Raw genomic sequence first — 10,721 nt, forward strand, 5'->3', positions numbered from 1 at the left:
ACCTATTACGTAAAGAAAGGTCTCTGGCCGTGGCTGCTCTTTAGCTGTTATGGATGAGCAGAGGATGGACATAGCCTGGCATTAAAGAACTTGTGTATGAGCGACTGCCAATTTGACAGGACCTACAATCACCTAGATAGAATACAATGTCTGTGAGGGGTCTCATCTAGATTCGTTATCCCTGGGCAGACCTGTGAGGGGTCATCTAGATTTGTTAGCCTTGGGCAGACCTGTGAGGGGTCATCTAGATTTGTTAGCCCTGGGTGGACCTGTTAGGGGTCATCTAGATCAGGCTAATTGAGGTTGCACGAGCCGCCCGAGCCGTGATCCCCACTGTGGTCCGCACTATAGTCCTGGACTCAATAAAGAGGAAAAGGAGCCCAGCACCGGCATTCCTTACTGCCTGTGGATGCAGCGTGACCAACCAGCCAAGCCCCTGCTCCCTTCCCTGCCACGACAGACTGTACCCCTCAGAACTGCAAGCCAGAATAGGTGTCCGCCCCACCCCCTTTAACTTTTTGTCAAGATATTTCATCACAGCAAGAAAGTAATTAATACATCTAGCAACCATAAAATATAATGACAATCACCTCTATCTATGTCTGTAATCTATCCAGCATCCAGGGAACATAAGTTCAAGAACACCCTCAACTACATTTTTGAGACCCTGAATCAAAAAGAAAAAAAATACATTTTAAAAAAATCCTCAATTTAATATTCAAAGCATAGGCAGTCTGGATATGGTAGTACAGACCTGTAATCCCAGCACTCGGGAGGTGGAGGCTGGAGGATCAGGAGTTCAAAGTCGTCCTCGGCTACATAGAGAAATCAAAGTCAGTTTGACCTACACTGTCTCAAAAGAAAAGCACAGACACACCGTGTGATTGCTGCAGCAAACTAACTCCCTGTCTCTGGGTCAGGGGAAAAGCTGAGGGGCTACCCCCACTCTGCCTCCAGATCTCTGCATGCCGTATTGCTAAATAAGCTCACAGGGGTCAGTGCCCCCCTCCACACATGCAGAAGGCTTGGTTTGCTCCAGCTCCACAAACCGGTACACACACTCTTTTCTGCAGCTTGTTAACAGCACAGATGCAACCCCAGCCTCATCTGTGACAGGCAGCTCCGCTTTGGTGATTGCTGGAGGCCAGGCTGATAGATCCGAGGCCATTTCAGTCATAACTGCTGGCTTGCCTACCAGGTGACCCTCACTATGTTCCAAACCCTACAACACAGAGCCACCGAGACCACCAACTGGGCATGGGTTGCCGTGGTGAGCCAACAACACACGGGCTTGCTTTCTTTTTAGAGAATTTGTTATCTTGAGCTAGGCATAGTCAGCGCTTGTAAGGCAGATTTCTGTGAATTCAAGGCCAGTTGATGTTGGATAAATTGGTAGCTGGTGAGGTTCATTCATCTAGCTGTTCACCTTTGTCTAGGTTAGCACCGAAACCTCCTCTTACTGCATTGAGGTGTGGCCACTCAAGGCATACTCTGTTCACAAGTCCCCGTTAAATCCTCCTGTAACCGTAGGTCTGTGGTCACTCCCTCCCCGCCCCCGTTTCCGGTTCCTCCTGCTTCCCTGAGCTGAGTGGAGTTTATTTAGACCCAGTGAGGGATCCCCAGAGAAGCAGAGCCAGTCAAGCTCCATTCAGTAATGCGCCTGCACACAACGCTGTTCCCATAAGAGACCTAGGAGGGCCAGCACCTAAAGTCAGCCCAAATCTACAGACCGAAGAGCCCGTGCAGCTCCAGATCCACCACCTAGCACACTCCAACCGCAGCCTTGAGGGTTTACATCTCCCATCATCTTCCGAAGAGGCTGGCTCTTCTTGGCTCAGTCTGCGCATGCTCGCGCATGACCTCTTCTACAGGCTGCCTCACAGATAGACGCTGCTATCTGGCTGCCCTTAGGCCAATCAAACGGACGCATAAAAGCAAACGTTGAAATCTCCTCCCCGTTCCTGAAAACTAGATTACCAAAGGTTGTATATGAATCCTCAACTTTAAGGAGGCCTGTCAGATCGCTTCTGTGCGTGTCACATGACAGACAGCTTCCTGTTCCTGTCACCTCCCAGGAACCAACACCAGTTCTGGGTGTTGTCAGTCGTTGCCACTTCCTTATGTACTGTCCTTGTGTTTTGCATTACGTATGTGCGTGTATGCACATCTGTGTGTGAACATGGTGCGTGTCTATGTGTGTGTGCTTGTGCGAGTAGAAGCCAGGACAACTTCAGGAACATCGGCCACTCCCTTTGAGACAGGGTCTGGGTCCCAGGGGTCCCTCCCCCGCATCCCCGTCACAACCTCTCCAGCACTGGGATTATAAGCGTGCGCCACCACACCTGACACTTGCATGTGAGTTCTGAGGATCAAAACCAAGTCTTTATTCTTCTAAGGCAAACACTTTGGCAGGCTGAGCACCCCGCTCCCCCCCCCTTTTAAAAGTCATCTCCATTCGAAACCTTCACACAATTCTATATGCTTATTTAAACCAGCTACAAATACTCTGGTGACTCTAGACAGTTCCTTTGCAGCCCATGGTCCATGCTCACACACCCTGGGCCCCCAGCTTCTATCCCCAGACCTTCCCAACCCAGATTCTTCAAGCATCACTGTTTGGTCCCATCCAAAGAGTCATGACATTGCTAACCACACCCCCCTCTCTAGACAAGAGTCCACCTGCCCTCTCAACACTCCTGGCATACAACCTGGTACCTTCATCCTCCTCTCCTCCTGCCTCTGGCCATCCCTTTGTACCATCTTCGAGAATATCCACACCTTCTCCCTCCACGTGCGAGGTTCCCCCCAGACTCCTTGAGGCCCTCTCCGCACGCCTGACACCTCACCAGTGTTAAAGCAGACAAGGCCGGAAGGGTGGACCGCTCACCCTCAGCGTCCCACCTCAACTCTCTGTCTTATGTCCCCAGGTTAAGCATGGGCAGCTGCTGAAGCAGCAGGAGAAAATGATCCGTGACATGGAGCTGGCTGTGTCCCGCAGGGAGACCATCGTCATCCAGGCTGAAGGGCAGAGCAAGGTAGACAGGAAGATGATCACCAAGACAGAGTTCCACTACCAGCAGAGCGAGCTGCGGAAGAAAGTCAGGGAGGTTCACAAGGTATGGCCCGCTCCTCCTCGGCCCCCCAGACCCAGTGACGTACCCTGGCTGCGTGTCTGTATTGGAGGCGGAGCAAGGGCATATGGTAGGTTCACTGCATATGGTCAGTAGGCATCTCCATCCATCCCCATTGGCTGGCCCAAGGTATCTGCTCCCACCTGGTCACCCCAGCAGGACACAGAGAGTGGCCACCCGCCTGCTCTGGCTCGTCCACTCAATTCTGAGGGACACGGGAAGACCAACAGACCTTGGATCGTGGTCTACAACGCCCACCCGTTCCCAAGTTCCCTTCTCCCCATTCCCGTGGGTCGAGGTTACTGCTGCCTCGTCATATCTGTGACAGAGTAGAAACAGGGGAGGGAAGATAGAACTCAGGGAAGGAGCAAAGCAATCCCTCCCACACTGGTGGCACACGCTGCTGTGTCTTCTGCACCATGGCCCCTGTCTGGGAAGAGAGACACGTGTCCCGTGTGCCTTTCCGCTCAGTGAAGAGGTGGCATCTGTCAGAGCATCAGCGCTTGATGGGTGCTTCCAAGCACACTGGCCAAAGCCGCTCTTAACCCTGTCACTGGGAGTCTGTCTTGGGTCCAGCAGACTGTCCACACTGAGCACCACCCAGCACACTGAAGAGGCCACTTCCTGCTACTTCCTGCTAGCAGAAACAGACTGTAGGGACCCTGAAGGAGCCTTGAAAAAAAACACCAGTACTCAGGAGAGAGGAGATGGGGAGAGAGGCTGATGGGAATGTGGCAACTTCCTCCCTAAAAGAAGGCTAGACACACAACTGGGGGCCCACTCCCTTCTAAGGCCAGGGCCCTGGGATGAAAGTTCCCAGCTGTCCTGAAGCCCTCACTATCAGGCTCTGTGGCCTTGGGCATATTTGGGAGAAACAGGAGGAGTACCTACCTCCTGGGGAGTCAGATGGTCACATGTAACAGTGTATAAGGTGGCGGTATCAAGGAGATGCCTCACAATCCATGACATGGATCTGGCTGTGGCCAGCAGGGAGACCACTGTAATCCAGGCTGAGAGATCTGGGGGTGTGGCCTCAGCCCCACTGTTCCCTCATGTCTGGGGTGCATTTGTCCCACCCGTCTGCCTCAGCTTACTGACCTGTGGAACTCACCTCACAGGATCATGCAGAGAAATAAGCAGAGAGATGAGCAAGTCCCTGCAGAAGCTCAGGCAGAGACAGGGGAATTGCCTCAAGTTGAAAGCCAGCTCGGGCTATATATGAGACCCTGTCTGAAAACAATAGAGAATTCAAAAGCCTCTGTAGACTATGTCCTGTATAGGGAAAGATCAGGTAAGCAGAACCATAACCATTTGTGTGGACAGGCGTGGCCAGAAGCTTCCCGAGTGAGGTGGCCAAGAGGCCTGTCTCAGTCATCAGTTGCTACACCTAGCGGCCTCTCCTGTTCCTTCCTCAGCTTCCTGCTGAATGTCTGACCCTTCCACCTGCCCTAGCTGCCTTCTCAGTCCCCACCAGAACCTCTGTCCTCTCTGCCCCACACCCAGAACCAGGCATCAGTGGGCTTTGCATCCCACTGGCCATCACAGCATGGCCCCCACCTTCTATACACAAATGGGGCCCTTACCTCCTTCCCCCAGTCCCTCTCGAAGTCCTGTGTTCCCCAGGAGACCTCCTAAGGGTTACTGTTTGTAGTTCACCGTTACTCAGACCCCCAGTCAGCCACCAAACACTGCCAGTACCTCCCTTGTCCTGGTCATGTTACTTCTCCTGATGGCCCCAAGCTCATACCTGCCACTATGCCGTGAACCCTTCCAGAGAAGCCATGGAGCTCTGCAGAGGAGCCCAGCCCCCACCGCTGATCAGCCCACTCCTACTGTCCTTCCTTACACTTCCCACGGAGCCTCAACCCTTCCTGGAGTCAAGGCTTCAGGGATGATCTTGGTCCCCATGTCACTGTGCTCCGTCAGACCACAGACTGGCACAGACTGTTTCCCCTGTGTCTTCTGTGAAGCCACGCTTCCCTAATTGGCACTTTCAGCCTCTAGGACCTGCTGTCTCCGAGCTCATCCCACCCCCAACCCCAGTATACATTCTATAAGCTCTGTGGCTGTTGGATTCCTCTGTGGGAATTGTGGTGGTTTGGATGAGATGCCCCCATAGTCTTGGGCATTCGTATACTTGGTCCCCTGTTAGTGGTACTGAATACTTGGTCCCCCATTGGTGGTACTGAATACTTGGTTCCCCATTGGTGGTACTGAATACTTGGTTCTATGTTGGTGGTACTGAATACTTGGTCCCCTGTGATGGTTTGTAAATATTTGGCCCAGGAAGTGGCACGATTAGGAGGTGTGACCCTGTTGGAGTAGGTGTGTCACTGTGGGCATGGGCTAGAAGACCCTCATCCTAGCTGCCTAGAAGTTCGTCTTCCACTAGCAACCTTCAGATGAAGATGTAGAACTCTCAGCTCCGCCTGTACCTTGCCTGCCTGGACGCTGCCATGTTCTTCCTGCCTTGATGATAATGGACTGAACCTCTGAACCTGTAGGCCAGGCCCAACTAAATGTTGTCCTTTGTAAGATTTGCCTTGGTCATGGTGTGTGTTCACAGCAGTAAAAACCTAACTAAGACAGAAGTTGGCACCAGAGACTGGGGTATTACTGTGATAGGTCCAACCATGCTTTTGTTTGGAAGAATGTGGATTTGGGTACTTTGGATTTGGAAAGCAGTGGAATACTTCAAATGGGACTTAATGAGCTGTCCTAGTAGGAATATGGAAGACTTTGTTACTGAGAGTCATTTGAATTAGAGGGCCTAGATCAAGAGGTTTCAGTGGAGAAGAACTTAAGTATGTGGCCTAGAGACAGTTTTTGTGGTATTTTGCTAAAGAACATGGCTGCTTTTTGCCCTTGTCTTCAGAGTCTGCCTAAGGCTAAGGTGAAGAGACTCAGATGAATTGCATTGACAAAGGAAGTCTCAGAATTGCCCATCACAGATTTTGTTCTCTGGTTAAGTCTCATGAAGAGCGTTTTGAATAAGCATAGCAAACTTACAAAGGAAAAATATAAAAATAAATGGTTTGAGTCTTAAATGGGCACCAGAATGTGAAATGGAGTTGAATTCTGTGTTCAAGGATCTTAAACTGAATTAAGAGAGTGGTGACCTTGGGTCAAGATCCTACCCAGCAAAATTTAGATCCAGGCATGGCTGATTCACACCTTTAATCTCAGGAGATAAAGCCAAGCAGATCTCTGAGTTCAAGGCCAGCCTGAGACAGAGCAGGTTCTAGGTGAAGAAAAGCTTAGATTCAGGCGTGGTGGGACATGCCTTTATTTCCTGTATTACAGGAGACAGAGCCACGCAGATCTCTGAGTTCAAGGTGAATCTACAGAGCAAGATCCTGTGCAACTTTCAAGGAGTTGGAAAAGAGGAAGCTAGTGATGATATAATAGAACAAGAGGGCCAGGTTCCAGATCCTGGAAGCAGCAGAACTTTAGCAGTTTCAGCCTCGTGCATCTGGCTTTAGAGTCCAAAATAGAAGGGACTACTGGGACAGTTGGTGCTGGTGAGTTGGAGCTAAGAAATTAGTGATAATTAAGGAGATACCAGCATCACTGAGGTGAAATCTTCTGGGAAGTGTTTTCCGAGAACACAAAGAAGCTGCGTTCCAGACATAGCCAAGGCTGTACCTTGTTCTGGAGCTGTACTTGGTAATGTGTAAGAGTCACCCAGGTGGTACTGGCTTTGAAGGCATGAAGGCGTCATGAAGAGCAGCTGAGACTTGGCACTGTAAAAGGCCATGGAAGGCCGTTGGTGAAGGTGCAGCCCCAGTTGCAGTTGACACCCCAGGACTGAAGAGGTTATGCAAAAAAGCACCATGAAGAGAGCCTATGAGAGGCTATTGGTGAAGCCTAGTTGCAGCGGAAGACCCCAGTGTATTGGAGATGTCAGTACCATGGGGTGACCACCAAGAACAGCAGCGGCAGTGAAGTGGATCAACCTGAGCTTAGAATGCCTCAGAGGGCAGAGCTGAGAAGTGATGCCAGCCCTTTGGAGGAGCCCAGAAGATCATGTGTGGATCCCAGACATTGGAATAAGAAGCTCTGAAACTGAAGTTGACTTGGGGACCCCAAGATGTTAAAGATGCCAGAGTCATGAGATGCCTGCTGAGGAAAGCTGCTAACAGGGAGTGGAACCAGCCCTGGAGAAAGAAGTCTGTTGCAGTCAACAAAGATGAAAAAGGAGCTGGAGATCTGAAGACTGCTTTGACATCAGCCATGGAGATGCAGAGTCTGGAGTGTGCCCAGCTGGTTTCCCGTCTTGCTTTGGGTTAAGTGATTGGATGATTCTCAGAAGAGACCTTGAACTTTGGACTTTTAACAATGTTGAGACTGTTATCAACTATGGGGACTTTGGAAGTTGAGCTAAATTTATTTTGCATTATGCTATGTTTGGGTATAGCCTCCCTGTAGACTCATATGTTTGGACAAGCCTATGGAGACCAGGGAGTGGAATATGATGGTTTGTAAATATTTGGCCCAGGGAGTGGCACGATTAGGAGGTATGACCCTGTTGGAGTAGGTGTGTCACTGTGGGTGTGGGCTGAAAGACCCTCAACCCTAGTTGCCTGAAAGTTAGTCTTCCACTAGCAGCCTTCAGATGAAGATGCAGAACTCTCAGCTCCTCCTGCACCGTGCCTGCCTGGATGTTGCCATGTTCCCACTTTGATGATAATGAACTGAACCTCTGAATCTGTAAGCTAGTCCCAATTAAATGCCATCCTTATAAGAGTTGCCTTAGTCATGGTGTCTGTTCATCCCCCGTTGGTGGTACTGAATACTTGGTCCCCCAGTTAGTGGTACTGTTTTGAGAGGTTTAGGAGGTATAGGCTTGCTGAATGTTAGCTGGAATAAACCGTCCCTTCTCTAAGTGGCCCTGGCCATGGTGTTTTATCACAGCCATAGGAAAGTGACTGAGACAGGAAACCCCCTCCCCCTAGAATAAGTACTCTGAGGCACATGGCTGATCCTCAGCCAAACGTCTCTGTCTGCCAACTGGATGCTGGAGTCCCGTTTCTCTCCCAGGCCACAGAGGAATGCTCCAACACCATCTCAGAACTGGAAGAAACTCAGAAGCTCCTGAGCAGCTCCCTCCAGGAGAAGCAGCAGTCACTGTCAGATATGCAGAGCGAAACGGATGTTCTCGAAGAGGAGATCAGCCAGCTCACAGCTCTCAAACGGCAGGTAAATGTCTCGGGAGGCCCCTGGGCCTGAAGCATTCCCGCAATCACCCTGGGAGAAGCCTGTGCAGCCCTGGGCCGAGATCTCCCTGCGCCCGGCCACACCTCTGGCTGCTGATGGGCACCACCTACACAACACCTTCACATCCTTTGCGGGTTGTTCATACCATAGGACATCTTAATCTCTGCCCGTTATTGGCATCCATTCTGGATGCCAGGGCCACCAGACAGAACAACGTCGCTAGCTGTATTGAAAAGTTTGTTCTTGGGACACGAAGACTGAGGATGTCAAAGCTCCTCCTTAGATAGAATCAAGGTGCCGAGGTTTTGAGAGGAGCAATTCAGGAAGGCCCGTGTGGGAAACGTGATTGAGTCAAGACTTTAAGGAGGTGGGAGAAGAGGAAGCCATTCAGGTAGGTGGGACAGCGTGGCCAAGAGGGGTCTGCCCAGGCCACACTGAGCAAGTGTGAGGAGCAAGATATTGACCTTGGGAGATGGCAGAGAGCTCTAGGTCTGAAGGTGACCTGGAATCAGGATGACACACACCCCCACCCCCCACACTCGGCTCTGGGACAGCATGAGACAGAGCATCAAAGGTAGACTTCAGAGGCATGGCAAGCCAGAATCCCAGTGTCTGAGTGTTATTCAGAAGTTGCCGCACTGGGATTTCCAGCTAGGCTGACTGTGGTACGAGACTAAGAGTACCTCAAGGTCTTGGGAAGGAATCCAGCACCAGTCCTGACAAACTCCTCCTCTTAGCAAAGTTCTGACATGGTGGAAAAAAAGGCCCCTCCCCTTGAGCCCTGGGACCCTCAATACCACCCCTCTTCTTTGGCATCCCCTCCAGAATGGGTTGGGGACTGGAGTCCTCCTGACACACATGGTCTCTTTCCCACCCAGAACCTTTTGGAGATCGTGACCCTGCAAACCCGTGCCAAGTACCTGCAGTCCGCCGTTGACGGGAAATACGTGTACCTGCACCGCAATGTCAAGTCCCAGCTGATGGAGCGTAAGCGCCTGAGCACACGGCTGTCCCAGCTCAACAGTGTCCTCTCCCGAGTGCAGGAGGACTACCCCCAGTACCAGGAGATGCTGCAGAAAATTCAACAGAAGATTGTCAGCAAGCTGGAGCCCCCAGAGCCCTCCTAGACAGCGCCTGGCTCATGTCTTCCAGGATTGCCTTGGAAGCAGACCCAGGGAGTTACCCCGTGTCCTGAAAAGCCACGTGCCCCTTAACATGACACCCTGTCTAAGAAACACTGGCAAGCCAGACACATGGATCGTAACCTCTCCGCTGCTCACACCAAGTGTAATGCAGCCACCCCAATCCCAACGCTTGGGTGAGCATGCCAGCAGAGGCATTACCTGGGCGTGAAAAAAATCCACTTTCCTGTTAGACTTACCTGCCCAGGTAAAACCATCCATTGGTAGTTCTCCGGTCTGCGTCCAGTGCCCCCCACTGTCCTGGGACAGGCCCTCAATTTTGTGGAGCAAGTAACGGAGAGAGGATCCCAAGGAAGCCAGGAGCAAGGTAGACTGTTTCAGCCCTGGGATAGCCTTCTCCAGCCCATCTGAAGCCCAGAAGACACCCTCATTCTCCACCCCACTGAAAGCTCAGCCTTCTCCTGCCCCCACCTCCCAGGAAGCATTAAATTAGACTGAAACCCAAAGACCAAAGCCAAGGACCCCAGGAGTCCAAATGTCTATGCATCAGACACTCCTTCAGTAAGGGGGCCCTTACCTCATCCGCCGACCACTGACCTCGTCTTCATCTCTGCCTCCCCTACCCTGGGATTTCTAAGCACCAGTTGCCTTTTTCACTTGTGTAGACGTGAAATGGAAAACGTCCTGTGGAATAATTTCAGTTTTAAACTTTAACAGCAGAAAAAAAAATAAAGTTTACAAAAGCTGTTTCTGGTCAAAAGAGTTTAAAACACATTTATCTTAAGATTGATATATAAAAACAGCCAGGGGGCTGGAGAGATGGCTCGGCGGTTAAGAGCACTGGCTGCTCTTCCAGAGGTCCTGAGTTCAATTCCCAGCAACCACGTGGTGGCTCACAAACATCTGTAATGGGATCTGATGCCCTCTTCTGGTCTGTCTGAAGACAGCGACACTGTACTCATACACATAAAATAAATAAATTTTGTTTTTTTCGAGACAGGGTTTCTCTGTGCAGCCCTGGCTGTCCTGGAACTCACTCTGTAGACCAGGCTAGCCTCGAACTCTTGAACTCAGAGATCCGCCTGCCTCTGCCTCCCAAGTGCTGGGATTAAAGGCATGCGCCACCTCCGCCCGGCAATAAATAAATCTTTAAAACAAACAAACAAACAAAAAAACAGCCAAGTGGCTGGAAAGACCCCAGCCCTGCCCACCCTACTCATCCCCCCACGAA

General features: G+C 51.0%; 1 protein-coding gene across 2 annotated transcripts in view; it reads left to right on the forward strand.

The window, feature by feature from the left end:
• The window catches only part of Ccdc40 (coiled-coil domain containing 40), a 41,890-nt gene extending 31,653 nt beyond the window's left edge, over positions 1-10,237 (forward strand). Inside the window, exons 20-22 of one of the 2 annotated variants that reach the window (XM_028786734.1) lie at positions 2,928-3,116; positions 8,172-8,330; positions 9,227-10,237. In XM_028786734.1, the coding sequence (XP_028642567.1) occupies positions 2,928-3,116; positions 8,172-8,330; positions 9,227-9,475 (597 nt within the window). In that variant the 3' untranslated portion in view covers positions 9,476-10,237. The remainder of the gene's footprint in view (positions 1-2,927; positions 3,117-8,171; positions 8,331-9,226) is intronic. The other variant, XM_028786733.1, reaches the window with a different exon arrangement.
• The last annotated feature ends 484 nt before the right edge of the window (positions 10,238-10,721 follow it).

This window comes from Grammomys surdaster, unplaced genomic scaffold, assembly GCF_004785775.1.
Source record: "Grammomys surdaster isolate TR1022 unplaced genomic scaffold, NIH_TR_1.0 125565, whole genome shotgun sequence".
NCBI classification, from domain to species: domain Eukaryota; kingdom Metazoa; phylum Chordata; class Mammalia; order Rodentia; family Muridae; genus Grammomys; species Grammomys surdaster.